The sequence below is a fragment of the Ursus americanus genome, chromosome 3, assembly GCF_024610735.1.
Source record: "Ursus americanus isolate L20-20 chromosome 3, mUrsAme1.1.p, whole genome shotgun sequence".
Taxonomy (NCBI): Eukaryota; Metazoa; Chordata; class Mammalia; order Carnivora; family Ursidae; genus Ursus; species Ursus americanus.
The window spans coordinates 39284956-39300677 of NC_142129.1; the positions used below are offsets into that span (position 1 = coordinate 39284956).

A 15722-nucleotide genomic window follows, 5' to 3' on the forward strand; every position below is an offset into this window, starting at 1 on the left:
TCTCCCTAATTTATGTCAGGTTAAGGAGGAAAGGAACTCAAAGACCCTTTCAGAGGAAAATTAAGAGACAAACAAAGGCTGAGTAGAAAGCTATTTAATGGGTGCCAGAAGCAATCTTTCTTTCTATGCCTTAAAAATTGTCATTATCACCTGAGTTTAAAATCTGGTAGATATTGGGGCGCCTGGGTGGCACAGCAGTTAAGCGTCTGCCTTCGGCTTAGGGCGTGATCCCAGCGTTATGGGATCAAGCCACACATCAGGCTCCTCCGCTATGAGCCTGCTTCTTCCTCTCCCACTCCCCCTGCTTGTGTTCCCTCTCTCGCTGGCTGTCTCTCTGTCAAATAAATAAATAAAATCTTTAAAAAAATAAAATAAAATAAAATAAAATCTGGTAGATATTGACCATGAGCCAGTTTGAGAGTTGTGAGGGTTAGGGAAATGCCTTTGTCTTATCAAAAAACAAAAACAAACAAAAAAACCAACCCACATGTATATATTTTTTTAAATTGTACTTACTCTTTTAATCACTACAAAAAAAAAAAAAGAATTTAGAATTGAATCAAGCTGAGGTTAAATATTCCCAAAATAGGGGTGCCTGGGTGGCACAGTCAGTTAAGCATTCGGTTCAGGTTGTGATCTCAGGGTCATGAGCTTGAGCCCCACAAGGGGCTCCATGCTCAGTGTGGAGCTTACTTGAGATTCTTTTCCTCCCTCTGCCCCTTCTTCCCCCACCCCAGCTCACACACATGCACATGTGTGCATGCACTCTCTGTCTCTCTCTAAAAAAAAGTATTCCCAAAATACAGGAATATTTTTTCTGTTCGTAATGTTATAATTGGTAAATCTCCCTTTTAAACTGACTGTGCTAGCTCAGTTGGTCTCAATGCTTGCAGACCCAAAACCTTACTTTTTATCCCAAATATTTGGTAACGCTTTTACCGTTCTAAAACAAAATTTACAGGTACTATAACCCTCCTACAGTCTTATATATATAGTGTTCTAACTAACATAAATAATGAAGGAGAAAGTTATTTATAATAAAGTAATATATATTTTAATGTGTAAATGCTCAGACATGATCACAAAAGGAGACAATATCAGGCAGTCTGATGTTGGCACCTATATCTAGTATCTACCTGAATACAACAGCTACAAATATTGTTTACAGGTGTGTTGTGTTGTATTTTAATGGCACAGATGGTATTGATATTGAAAATGTGCTTTTCCAAAGGAATGAACAACTCTTGGTAAAGTTCTGAGGAAAACAGAATAAAATCTTTCCTCCATATCCATGGTACCTACATTTTGGGAAATTTCAGAAAATTAAAACCACACCAAAAAATACTATGTGTTTATGAAAGCTGAATAAAACCTGTCTAATTATTATAAGTAGATGTTTCATTTCATAAGTCTGGAAGAACATTCAAATACACAGCAAGACGTGATAATTATTTACTATGGAGAGAGTTGTATGCAAGGCAAGAGGTCTAGTCTCTGGCTCCAGCAACAAAATGCCAGTAACACACTCTTATAATTTTGATATCCAAAAATGGCCTGAGAGGCCAGTGATGCCCCCACTCCTGCATGAGATTCATTTTCTTAGCAATTAGAGACAATGAACAGACAAATTGAAAATTTACAATTATATTCTAAATATTGATAAGTTATTTTATATTATGGAATACTGCATCTCTATATTTTGGGTAGTATTGCTTATCGGTCCAAAGAAATAAGCCCTTTATTATAAGATATAATAATACAGGGAAAAGCATAATCTCTTGAGCTCAACATATTTAAAATCTGGAAGAGATTATAATATAACTTATAAGCTAACAGATAGTATGATAGTAAGACACAGATATATAAGAAGAGAAATTTGGTGTAATTTCCATAAATAATTGTTTAGAAATTTTAATATTTTACTATTTATATCATTCTATACTATTTTTACTATATTTTACTGTTTTCTTATTTATGGGTGTAACAAATTTCCTTAAAACTTCTATGAGTCTTAGAAATTTTCTTACAAATGTTTTAAGTCAGAATGAGAAGGAAAAAACTAAGAAAAAATGGAAAAAGAAGACAAATAAGAAATAAAGGAAATATAACTTAGAAAAAAGGATGTAAATTTTAAAACAGGAAAATTTGGGGAACAAGTCTATGTAGCATGTTGCTGCTTTTTCTTCCTCAGAATTAATTTCTATAACCCAGTAACTTTAGTGATTATAAAAACTCATAGGGATATTTCTTATTCATCTGGTAAATTTGTGGATCCATAGAGTATAACAAATAAAGGAAAAAGTCTTTAAATTCTGATCCTTTAATTTGCTGGGAAAAATTTTTTACCTTAATTCATTCTATTCTTCTATTTCTGTTATAAATTACTGTCATTCTGAAGCATGAAACTGGATCAGTTCCTTCAAAATTATGAAACTTTGGGAAATAGTAGAAATATGGGCAAGAAGGGAAAAAAGCCCACAAGCCTATATAGGTTTCAATTTAGCAGCCTGATCTCATAGTCTAAATTACTTTTTCTATATATTTCTCAAAAGTTCTTTTCTTAAGAATATTGTTTTTGTTTATTTAAAGACTCATAACCCTAAGGGTAGAAGGAAACTCTAAAAGAGTGTAACTTTCTGTTTCCAAGGTAAATCTAAATTAACTGTGGCCTAAAACATCTAGAGATTTTTCAAATAACAGGAAGGGAAAAACGTAATCACTTCCCTCAGGAACTCATTTTAATGCTTAGCAGCATATTGGTCAGAGATATTCTTTAACTTATATTTTCACCCCTATTCATATATGCTTAGTAAGCTTTTAAATGATTTTTGGAGTTATTGAGGATGTTGAGTCTGTGTCCTTAAACTTGACCTTTCAAAGAACAAATCTAGATAACCTTGTTATAGCAGAAGGTCACAAGGACTTCTGTTTCTCTTGATTTCTAGATAAGTGACTTCCCACCAAAGTTATGATAATCTAGAAAAGTTTCTTACTCTTCTCCCCCTTTATCCGCTGTTCGTCAGGGTGGGAGTTGAATGGGCATCTTATCTGGTTAGCCAAGTAGAGTTTGTGTCTTTGGGGCTGATTCATTGCCAGGGTTAATTTACCTAAGGTTAAGTAGAATGAAAAGAACTAGAGGGCTGAATTCAATCCAAAGCCTAAAGATAAAATCATGTTTCAAACCGACGAAACTAAAATAAACTGGTGAAACTCAGAAACCATTAGACCCAGAGTGCCCGAATGGGCCAAGTACACCTTTTATATTGGAAAATAATGCAGTATTGCAACTCCAAGTGGACTGAACATCACTAGTCTTTCTATAGGGCTGACATTTTATAGTCCTTTTGTTTGGCCACATTAAGGCATTGTTTTAATCAAGTAATGAAATAACCCTTCCTACCTCTCTATGCCCATTTTTACTCCCAATATAAAGGAATTCTGAATACTGTAGTTTGTGGCTAATGGCACAAGAGGCAATTCCATAGGTCAATTATCTTTTGCTTACAATGGCTTCCTCCAAGAACAAAGAGCAACAAGTCAAAGCAGCTAATTGCTGTTACACTCAAGAAGATTTCATTATAAAATGCAGCAGTGTCGTTACAGTCACGTGATTGTGCCACCGTGTACAGGTAGTAGATCCTAAAGAACTGGTAGGGAAGGAAGCAAACAAAGATGACTCCTATAAAAAATAGGTTTTTCAGCTGGGCCCAGAACTCCTGGTGGGATAGTAAGGAGTGCCGAAGCTTCCGCACCATTGACAGAATGATGAAGATCTGGAAGACTAAGAGAACCACTGTGGTGGCTATGACGATAGTAACTATCATATAGTTGATGACTTGCACATATACACGATCAAGTTCTTTGTGGAATTTAAAACAGTGCTGCTCATCATACACCTGGTGAGTTCCATACTGAGAAGCAAGAACGGGTACCACAATGACAATCACCAGCAGCCACATGCCAGTACTGGCAGCCACAGCATGCAGCTTTCTGTAGAATTCCACTTTGTCCTTGCGCTTGAAGAAGATGAGATACCTAATGACCAGGATCACCACGTAGAACAGGAATGTGAGGTACATGTGGATGTGCAGCATGGCACTCACAAATCTGCAGAAGGGTAACCCGAATATCCAGGTGTGCTTGATGAGATACGTCAGGCGAAAAGGCACTGTCAGCAGAAAAACACTGTGGACTACCACCAGGTTAACAACTGCTGTGGTAGTTACAGATCGGGTGTTCATTTTCACCAGCAGGAAGAGAATGGAGATGATGCCAGCCAGCCCTCCAATGAGTACCAGGAAGTAGAGCCTGGTTAAATGGGGTGTCAATATCGGACTGCAGGATGAAATGTTGTGGTGAGCCATACTTCAGAAGTCACCTGGAAGAGACAAAACACCAGTGTACCTGACAAACTTCCAGAGCTTTGTTCTTCTCTCCTTCTTAGCACTAGCAATGTGATTTTGTCATTTATCTGTTTCTATTCTTATGTACCTTAAGAATAAAGACTATGTCATATGCATATCTGTGTACTCGAGACTGAGAACATAGTAAGTCATTGATTCTTAAGCATTAATAGGTTAAAGACCTCAGCGACAGGCCCCCGGAAGTGTGTGTGTGTGTGTGTGTGTGTGTGTATACATAGTCAAAACAGTTTGCAGAAGGATATCTGGGTGGCTCAGTGGGTCTGTCTTCGGCTCAGGTCATGGTCCCAGGGTACTCTCTCTCAAATAAATAAATAAATAAAATCTTTAAAAAAAAAACAATTTGCTTAAAACTAGATTGCAGACCATCTGAAGCTGATACATGGATACTAGTACTGCAGCAGCCAGTGGGGGAAAAATTACAACAGGAAAGGAAAGTTGAGTGTGTATGTTAAGTACACAAAATATTCTTTTTAAGTATGATTCTAATTCTCTAATTCCTTTCAACTCATCAGCAAATGATTCAAGAATATACATAATTCACTTAGGATACTGATTAGCTTGAACAAAGAAAATTGGCTGAGTCAAAGCAACAACAATCAGTGGGAGTGTATATGTGAATTTCTTGTCATAGTTTTGTTACCATCTAGCAGTGAGACCTTGGCTAAGTTTTCATGGGTCCCACTGAAAATGCAGCATATCTCCCAATTCTCCCATTCCCACACCCTCAAATGCTTAAAGAAACATTATCATTTTTCCTCTGGAAAGATCCTTTCTCTAAATAGTCTTGGTCCCTTCTAACTCATTATACACATTCTAATTTATTATTTATTAAGTGAAAAATTAATGCTCTGTTAATTACACTGATCAAGTCTTTTCATTTTCTTATTTAAATCCCTTCAGTGGCTTCCTATTTCTTTTAAGATTAAAAAATCCTTCCGTGTCTAGAATGTTCTGAGTCATGGCAAAATCTGATCCCTTGAGACCAGATTCAAGAAATAATCTAGAGGGGGGGCACCTAGGTGGCTCAGTTGGTTGAGTGTCTTACTTTGTTCGGCTGGGGTCGTGATCTCAGGGTCCTGCGATAGAGCCCCACATCTAGCCCCACATCGAACCCCGAATCAGGCTCCATGCTCAGTGTGGGGAGTCTGCTTGTCCCTCTGCCCCACACCACCCCCCGCTCATGCTCCCTCTCTCTCTCTAATAAAATCTTTTTTTAAAAAATGGAATGTATATGGGGAAATGAAGGGAAAGAAGATACTTCAGTCACTCCTAGATTTCTTTTTTTTTTTAAGATTTTATTTATTTATTTGACAGAGATAGAGACAGCCAGCGAGAGAAGGAACACAAGCAGGGGGAGTGGGAGAGGAAGAAGCAGGCTCATAGCAGAGGAGCCTGATGTGGGGCTCGATCTCATAACGCCGGGATCATGCCCTGAGCCGAAGGCAGACGCTTAACCGCTGTGCCAGCCAGTGGTGTGGCACAATTGTGTGATTAGAAATCTGTTTACCGACAACAGGGAGACAGGATCAAATTTGAGGAAGAACTATACTTGAATTATACTCTTAGTACTTTTGTAACATATTTGCAGTTAGTTTTACTTGCTTCATGAATGTCTCTTGATATAATCAAAATTACCCAGCAACAAAAATGAACCACTGATGAATCAGAAAAGCATTGTACTTGCATACATGTAAATCATGTATTCTCAAAAGTGTGTTCTGGAGGTGTGAAAAAAACCTTACTTTCTATGTATAAAACATAAACATACCTAAGTACATAAACAGACATAGAGTATAACTGTGGTATTAAAATTTCATAAGGAGGGGAGAAACAATCAGGGAACAAATGGTTAAAAAGGCTCTTTACAAGGTTGATGATTTTTAAAGTTTAAAAACATGGTACTAAATAAAAGATGCCAGCCACAAAAGGCTACATATTATATAATTTCCTTTCTAGAAAATCAAAATTAATGAGACAGAAAATCAATATAACCCAGGGCCTACATTTCAGGGAAAGGGGTTGACTTCAAAGGGGTATAGGAGAATTTATGGAAGGAGGGACTCTTTTATATCGCGTTGGTTACAATTCTAGTTATTTGTCAAAGCTTACCAAATTGTACATTTAAAATTGGTGAATTTTCTTGCATATAACATATTTCTCAATAAAACTAATTTAAGAAAAAACAATAATAATAACCTGACCACAGGGAAGCTCTGCTTTTGCGGGCATGGAATAGAATTTCCATGTGATGCACTTAAAAGATTGCTTCGTGTTATACCTGTTCTATGTGATGTGTAATCTCTTCATTTGTCTTTTATTTTTCCCTTTGAAAAGTAGTTCCTTCAAGTAAACATGTAATTGTATTGTGTTTATATCTGAATCAGGGGTGAATGTGCCATCATTAAGTTCTGTCCATCCTTTTCTTCAGCTATTGAACTAGAATCTGGACTGACTTCTGAAAGAAGAAAGTATAATCAGTCGTCTGTCATCTGTCTCAAATCCTCTTCCTTTCTTATAAACTGCCATGATCTCTCTGTAACAACCAAGCCTGGTTCCAGACATTCCAAGATACTTTGTAAGGTATTACAGATTATAGACACCTTCTGCTTAAATCAGCTAAAGCAGGTTTTGTTATCTGCAATTAACAACCCTAACATACTTGGTTAATTCCTATTTCTCCTTCAAGAATCTACTGAGGCATCATTTCCTTCAGGAAGCCTTTCGTAATCTCCACTCTCAATTTAGGTTGTGGATCATTCCTCTCTTGCCCCATGCTTACTCCCTTTATGACATTTATCACATAGACCATAATTCTCAGTTACCCTTCCACCTTCCAAACAAGACTGACCAGGGAAGATTTGTGTCTTTCTTTTATCCACAGAAACTAATGAATTTTTTAAATTAATGTAAATATTGTTACTGAAAACTAACATACATATGTAGTAGAGTGCTCAGCTGTAAGTATATAGCTTAATGAATTTTAACAAAATAAACATATCCTCACCAAAGGTAATCTCTATCCTGACAAATAACACTATAGAGTAGGTTTGTCAACTTTGAATTTTACAAGAGTTTAATGTCCTTTCTTTGTGTGTATCTAGCTTCATTCACTTAACATTATGCTATGCGATTGATTCATGTGTGTGGTTTTAATTAGTTCATTCTTATTGTGGTATATTGTATGAATATATCACAATTTATCCATTCTATTTGATAATAGTATTATTTTCAGTTCTAAGGCCATTATAAATAATGCTACTCTGAATATTCTTATAAATCTTTTGTAAAAATAAGTATGCATTCTGTTGGGAATTTACCTAGGTATGGGTTTGATGGATCATAGGGTATATATATTTTCCTGGTTTCAAAGTCTATATACCTGGAAATGGTACAAATGTCTTTATTTACCCAGTCAATTATTTATTATAAGATGAACTGTTTGCAAATAGTATAGCTGATCTCTTTGAGACCTGAAAGAAGGTAAGGGATAGTTTCACTTCCATGGAGATGATCCATTACTAGTATAAGGAGCCAAGAAAGTTCTCTAAACAACATCTGCAACATTTATTTGCTGATGCTATTTAGATGTCTCATCCATATACCTTCATTGTTTTTCCTCTTCCCAAAATATTCTATCCTATTCAATCCCCTTTGTGTATCCTTGAGATCTAAACTCAAATTCCATCTCCTTCAGGAGTCCTCCCTGGTTCCTTTAGACATTCTCAGCTGCTTTCTCAAAATGCTTTTCTACTTAAGTGCCTCATTCCTTCCTTCACTGCTCTATTAATTCCCATTTTAATTCTTTATTTGTCATTTGTGTACCAGTTTTTGACATTGGATTTCTTTCAGAAATAACATAGGTTTTTTTGAGAGAAAGAGAGTGAGCGTGCATATGCGTACATGTGCGTGGGGATGAGGGGAGGGGCAGAGGGAGATGAAGAGAGAGAGACTCTTAAGCAGGCTCCATGCCAATGCGGGGCTCGATATCACAACCCTGAGATCATGACCTGAGCTGAAATCAAGAGTCAGATGCTTAACTGACCAAGCTAACCAGGTGCCCCAAATATTTTTTAATAGTAGGCACAAGTTGATAATTGAATGGGTGAAGTAATGGTGAAAAACTGCCTTGACTTTATTAAACATATTCTTGTTAGAGCCCCATTTGGATCTAATCCAGTAACTGATGTCAAGATCCCAGAAATAAACTACAGACCCAGAGCAAACTCTCCTAAGGGAGTGCAGCTATCTCCCTGTTTCTCCATGAACCTCCTTGCCTTGGCAGGGATTTCTTCTTCATCTGTGACTGACCCCTGAAACTCAGCAAGAAGCCTGGCCTCAAATTCAGTTTCCCTCTGCCCTCATTCACTCCCCTGCTTAAAATCCTTCTTTGGTTCCTTTGGCACCTACCATGTCTTATAAGCCCTTTTCAATCTGACCCCAACTTATGTTTCAAGGCATACCTTCTGTTATGCCCACCTTCCCCCTCCCATTTCTTCACCCTCATCCTATGCCCTAGACTTACAGACCTTCATGCCTTTCCTACAATGTTATCTTTCAAACCTCCAGTTTCTTCTCTCTGTAGACCCTTTGTAGACCCCAAATGCACAGCTAGACACTGAGGCTGAAGTCCAAATTCTATGATAAATGATTTTATATTTCTTCTTAAAAAACTTCCCCTGACCTCCCATTGTCTCTTGGAGATGTGTGAACTTCTTAGCAGGCCATGCTAGATCCTTTCCACTGGCTTTCGTAATTCTATATTTAGCCTCTCTGTCACTAGAGCACCAGGATTCCCCTGTCCTGTCTGAATGATTTCTTCATCATTCTGTTCTGACCTCAGTCTACGTACTGTAGAGCTCCTCAGCTTAGCCTGTGGTTTGGCTGGGGGCTATTTCTTGGAAGTTCCTTTGCCAGTGCTTTTTTTTTTTATAATACTTTTTTATTATGTTAGTCACCATCCCTAGTTTTTGATGTAAAGTTCCATGATTCATTACTTGCGTATAACACCCAGTGCACCATGCAATACATGCCCTCCTTAATACCCATCACCGGCCTATCCCATTCCCCCACACCCCTCCCCTCTGAACCCCTCAGTTTGTTTCCCAGAGTCCATAGTCTCTCATGGTTCATTCCCCCTTCTCTTTACCCCCCCTTTCTTCTTCCCTTTCTTCTCCTACCGATCTTCCTACTTCTTATGTTCCATAAATGAGTGAAACCATATTATAATTGTCTTTCTCTGCTTGACTTATTTTGCTTAGCATTATCTCCTCCAGTCCCGACCATGTTGCAGCAAATGTTGAGAAATTGTTCTTTTTGATGGCTGAGTAATATTCCATTGTATATATGGACCACATCTTCTTAATCCAGTCATCTGTTGAAGGGCATCTTGGCTCCTTCCACAATTTAGCTATTGTGGACAATGCTGCTATGAACATTGGGGTGCATATGGCCCTTCACTTCACTACGTCTGTATCTTTGGGGTAAATATCCAGTAGTCCTTTGCCAGTGCTTTGCCCACAAACTTGCGTGGGCCTCGGTGGTCATTGCCCATGACCCAAGGACTGCCTTAATATCAGAAGTGAGACATGGAAGTGGCTTCTGTAGTTGTTTAATAAGGAATCCATGATAGAACCAACATCAGAGACCAGTCTACAAAGTGCAAATCCTAAAAAATTTGTAAAGTCCTACAAAATGGCAGTAAGTAGTCCATGTCCTCATTAGATCTTAGGTCCCAGACCCCCTTCTTTCTAAACAGAAAAGCAGCTACAAGCAACTTGGGATTTTTCGTTTCATTTAATAAACAAGTCATGTCATTGTGTCTTTTGTATAGTGCATAGTGAAGATTCTGAGATGAACAAAACATGTCCCTGCATTTAAATCTCTTTCTATCTGATAGGGGAGGAAGAGGTACATAAATTATTTACAACACCTACCGGTACATAAAAAAATGCCACAAGAATTCAGAAAGGAGGGTAAGTAACTTAACAGACAGTGGAGAGTGAAAGCATCAGAATGTAGTGGCAATAGAGTAATTCTTGGGTACAGATACATGACAGGTTCTGGATCTTAAAGGATGCTCTGAAGTTCCAGATGCAGAGAGGAAGAGATAGAGTACTCCAGCTATAGACAAGAGTCTGAGAAAAAGCATGGATGCATGTTCAGAGAATTACCTATAGTTTGATGTACCTGGAACATTAGGTAAGTGAGTAGAACACAGGTGAATATCTGTAGATGTAGATGAAGCTTGCCAAATACATAGCATGTTGCCACTCTGAGGGTTTCTTATTTTATCCTGAAAATTATGAGAGATGCAAATTTTAAAATATAAAATGCCATTTAGCATTTCAATTCCAAAAGCTGTTTTTTTGTTTTATTAGAGAAAAGATTAGAGGAGGGCAAGACAAAAAGAGTGACACCATTAGAAGGCTATTATACTGATCAAGTTTAAATATCATAAGGATCAGTGCAAGTTGGTACCACTTAGGGAAATTTGCCCCCAGACTAAACAAAATTGAAGACTCTGGGGTTGGAAGGGATTTTTTTGTGTTTCAAGTATGTCCATTAACAAATGATGACATCCTCATATCAAATCAATGATAAAAGAACAGGAATAATCACTGAATATTTTAAGAGAATAAATGCCACATTAAAAAGACATCAAATCCCTCAGGCAAAAGAACTAAGAGACTAGTTAGTTTTCTAAAAGAGAAAAGAGGTAAAAGTAACTTTAAATGTAATTGATACTGTCAAAGAGAAGTGAATGATGAGAAATTTAACTATAGTTGTTATTGAATAAGAGATGTACAGAACCAACACAATTAGTGAGCTTGAAAGAATGTTCAGAAGGATTCTCACAGATGGAACAACAACAACAAAAAAAAACCCCAAGAAATAGAAGATTTAAAAGAAACTCTAAGAAACACCTAGGACATATCTAGAAGTTCCAGCAACATCTGGAAACCACAGAATGGAATGAAATACTCAAATAAATAATCAAAGAACATTCCTTACACATAAAAAAAATAAAATTTTTATGTGAAGGATCTCACCCAGTGCTGAGCTGAATTAATAGAAAAGACTCACATTTGGACACATCAGGATGGGATTTCAGATCACAAAAGATGAACTCATACCCACTTGGATGTCTAACAAACATCTCAAATTTAGTACATCTAAAGCTGAACTCCTGTTCTTTTTCTCGCCAGCTCCCAAACATACACATAAATTGTTCCTCCCAATATCCTCCCAGGCTCAGGTAATAGAAACTCCATTCTCCAGGTGCTTGATTGAAAAACCTTAGAGTCATCCTTGATTCCTCTTTTTCTCCCCAAATTCACCCCAACTTCTTAGCCAATTCCTATCCTTTCTCCTCCAAAATAATCCACTGAGCCAGAGTTTTTTCTATAAAGGACATAACTGAGACAATTGGCAGAACGTGAACAAATTCTATAGATTAAGTAATAGAATTGCATTAGTGTTATTTTCCTGACTTTGAGCATTGTCTGTCTTTATATTAAAAAATGTCATGTTATTAGGAAGTATACACTGTATACCCTAAAGGCATCATGTCTTCAGTGTACTCTCAGATGGATCAAAAAATCATAATATATATTCACACACACGCAGCACATATTCATACATCCATATATATAAAGTGAAAAGCAAATGTGATAAGTATTAAAATGGGGAATCCCGATGAAGAGTATATTTGAGTCCTTTGTACCATTCTTATGATTTCGTAAGTATAAATAAACATTTTTAAGTTAGAAGCACCTAGCTGGCTCATTCAAGTCTTGATCTTGGGGGTTGTGAGTTCAAGCCCCATGTTGGGTGTACAGATTACTTAAAAATAAAATCTTAAAAAAATTATTTCTAAGTTAAAAAATTATGAAAAATCAGAATATGTCTACTCTTTGCTTACACTGCTACAACTGTGATTCAAGTCACATCATCTTTCCCTGGGAATATCAGACAAACCCATGAATTTTCCCTTCTTTGACTCTTGTCTCCCCTACTGTCTATTATCAATTCAGCAACCAGAGTGCTCTTTCAGTGTCATTCCTCTTATCACAGTTTTCTAATGTCTTCTTATTTTACTCAGAGTCAAATCAAAATTTGGAAAGTGGTCTATTAGGTCCCACAGAATTTAAGCCTGACTCCCCCACATTCTCTCTCTTTGATCTTATCTCCTACAACCATCACTTTCATTGGTATATTTTAACTAAACATAGTTTAACTACTTGTTTTTCTTCAAACATCCATGGCATGTTCCCACCTCAGGGCCTTTGCACATGACGTTTTCTCTTCAGGGGTGTTCTTCTCTGAGATATCTGCATTGCTTGATCTCTCCTTTACCCCCTTCATGTCTCTGGCCAAAGACAGTAGAGAATCCCTTCCTGTAAGGGATTCTCTCAGTAATTCATTTCCTGGCTTTCATATTTAAAATGTCAGCGCTCCACTTCCACCCAGCACACCTCATCTCCTTTTCCGACTTTATTATTCCCATGTAAATCCTACCGCATTTACCACTGATGCATCATATATTTTGTCTCTTTGTTTGAATTCTCATTCCCTCCACTAGAATTCAAGCTCCTTGAGGACAAGAAATTCTGTTTTATTTAGTTTTTGACCTCTAGCATCTGGAACAGTGCTTTGCACATATTAGCTTCTTAATAAATAGTTGTTGAATGAATGAAACAAACACTTTAAATGTTCCCATAGAGTAAAAACAACTCGAGCACAATCTGTAAAAGAATTAGAAACAAACCAGCATTAGGCATTTGACATATTAAATGCTAGGGAAAAAATCTGAATGGTTTTGAAAGATGATTTCAAATTTAGAGTTCTGCTTTCAACCAAACCTCCATTCAAGAGAAAGAGAAGAAGAAAAGCATTTTCTGATACCCGAACACTCAAAGTTTACCTCTCTCAGATCCTTCCTGACTTATTAATGTATATTCCAGCAAAATTGAAAAGGATGTACCAGATCCCAAAAATACAGTAGTGAACCAAAATATAAGTGAAACACAATTAAATCTACATTACTGACCATACGAAACTAACTAAAATGGTTTCAGCATGGTGGGGGTGGTGAAAACAAAAGGGAGAAGTCGTATGTTAAGATTCTTGTTTTATTGGGGAGGAGATTAAAGGTAGTATTTAACTGTAGAGAAACCAAAAAATGTGAGTTCAACTCTTGCTGAAAATTAAGAATGGTCACTTGCTGAATAGCAGTTGGTATGGCTTACAAATTATAAGAAGAGAAAATGAAATACAGTAAAGCCAATAAATCTAAGCAAAGGAAGGGAGGAAAAAATAAAAACAAACCAGGTAAATAGATAAATTTAAAAAGAAAACAGTAAGTCCAGACACATCTGAAATCATAATCAATATACACTATAGTGTTTCTCCGATTAATACAAAGAGGAATTGTATGTGTCTCTGAACATACTAAAACCCACTGAACTGTACACTTTAAGATAGTGAATTTTATGGTATAGGGATCATATCTCAATAAACCCGTTATTTAGAAAGAGATGCTATCTGAACTGAGCCTTTGGTAGTGAGGAGGAAAGAGAGAATCATTATTGACAAGGCAAAGAATTAAGACAGAATCAATGGTACTAAGCAACAGACTGCTTTCCTGTTGGGAGCAGAGGAAAGAATTGTAACTCACAGGTCCTGGTTTAGACAGATAGCTCAGTGGCCACGGTGCCAGTGGGTGACCTGGCCAAGCCCATGATAAAAGGCCTGGTCCCTTTGACCTTACACTTCATTCTTCTTTGCTTCCCACTCCATCCCTGGATTCATTTCCTCCTACTGCATTCTGAACAGTTGGGACTGTGGGCAGATTCATTCAATATGAGAAAACAAGTTCTATCCCAGTCATTGTCTTCATAGTGCTGATCACTCAGTTTTTCCTTATGTTTCATACCCATCCTTGCCCCCAGAAATGAAGGATCCATAAATGATGTGTAATTCACCACTGTGCCACCAGGACCAGAGGAACACCTGTGCCAGGGATCAGACGACAACATCACAAAATCTTAGCATTAGAATGAAACCTAGAGATCATGGTATCCAGCACACCATTTAAACCGAGGAATACACTGCAGCCCACACAGGCACCTTTGTTTCCTAACAAGTAGTCACCATCTAAGCCTCCAGTCTCCTGTTCCAGTGCAGAATTGTTTTCATAACATGTGACCACTAAGAAAGACTCCAGAGACCCAGAGAGATGAAAGACAGCTTCTGAGTGGCAGTTCCTTGCTTTAGGCACCCCCAAGAATCCCTCTTCAGGGATATCAGTTAGGAGCCAGGATGAATATCCAGCCCAACTAGAAGAGGCAAAACAATGAGAAAAGGTTGTTGGTGGACAAACGGCTTTCCCTGCCTGTGAGACATCCTTAGAACAGATTATATTTTGTTACGTTTACTGAAAAAAAAATAGGAACATTCACTTTAATCACTCTGGGAAAATCAAGCAGCATTTTATCCAAAATATTTTGAGAAAAGACTCTGGAATGACAGCTCCACATTAGGGATCACCTCAGGGTAGCTTAAAAAAAACAAATCTGTCTAAAATACCAGAAGCAATATGGAAAACAACAAAACATAAATGTCAACTCTACAGAAATCCATTTGACAGAATGATATGCCTAAGTAAATATTTAAAAATCGCCCTGCATTTTTTGTGTGTGTTTGCAGTCTCTCACAGTCCTCATCCTTTGCTCTCCTATTTCTGAAGTTTGAAAGGAATCTCCTGGGTCTTCAACTAAAATTGTAAAAAATGCTTGCTTAGGCAATGTCAAATAAAGTTAGGTCTACAGCCTCACTGATCAAAAATATCAATCCCAACCAACAATAATGTTCTGGGTTTGAGCTATGATTTCTCCAGTTAATTGAGTTGTTAAACACTGTTGACTTTACAACTTCTGCTTACCCATAAGGGAAGTGAGAGCTGATGTCAGAGCCCCATGAGGTTGAAACTCAGAGGCTTTGTGTTTGTACAGAGTGAAAGTTACACTGCTTCATAAGCCACCTTAGCGCACTGTTTACCACATGTTTTCTCCCCAAATAAGGAGCACTCTGTGAGGTCTTTCCATTCCTAGAGAGAGCTTTGCACACATCTATAAGTCTGTAGGTATTAAAATGTGCTATGAAGTCTGAACCAACAGTATACTCTCAGCCCTCAGTGAGCAAAGCCAACAATGAAAGAAAACTGCCAGAACTTTCAAAGGTTCTAAAAGTTCTCCTGTTCAAATTGTGATTTCCCTTCCCATCTAAATACAGCTCTGG

The 15722-nt window shown here is 37.4% G+C and overlaps 1 protein-coding gene and 1 long non-coding RNA gene across 2 annotated transcripts in view; one reads left to right on the top strand and one right to left on the bottom strand.

Moving 5' to 3' along the window:
• Positions 1-15722, top strand: part of LOC148110369 (uncharacterized) — a 117206-nt gene that overhangs the window by 13793 nt on the left and 87691 nt on the right. The window lies entirely within an intron of this gene.
• Positions 2129-15722, bottom strand: part of GPR141 (G protein-coupled receptor 141) — a 39179-nt gene continuing 25585 nt past the window's right edge. Inside the window, exon 2 of the mRNA XM_045792854.2 lies at positions 2129-4378. Coding sequence (XP_045648810.1) covers positions 3459-4364 — 906 coding nt within the window. The 5' untranslated portion in view covers positions 4365-4378 and the 3' untranslated portion in view covers positions 2129-3458. The remainder of the gene's footprint in view (positions 4379-15722) is intronic.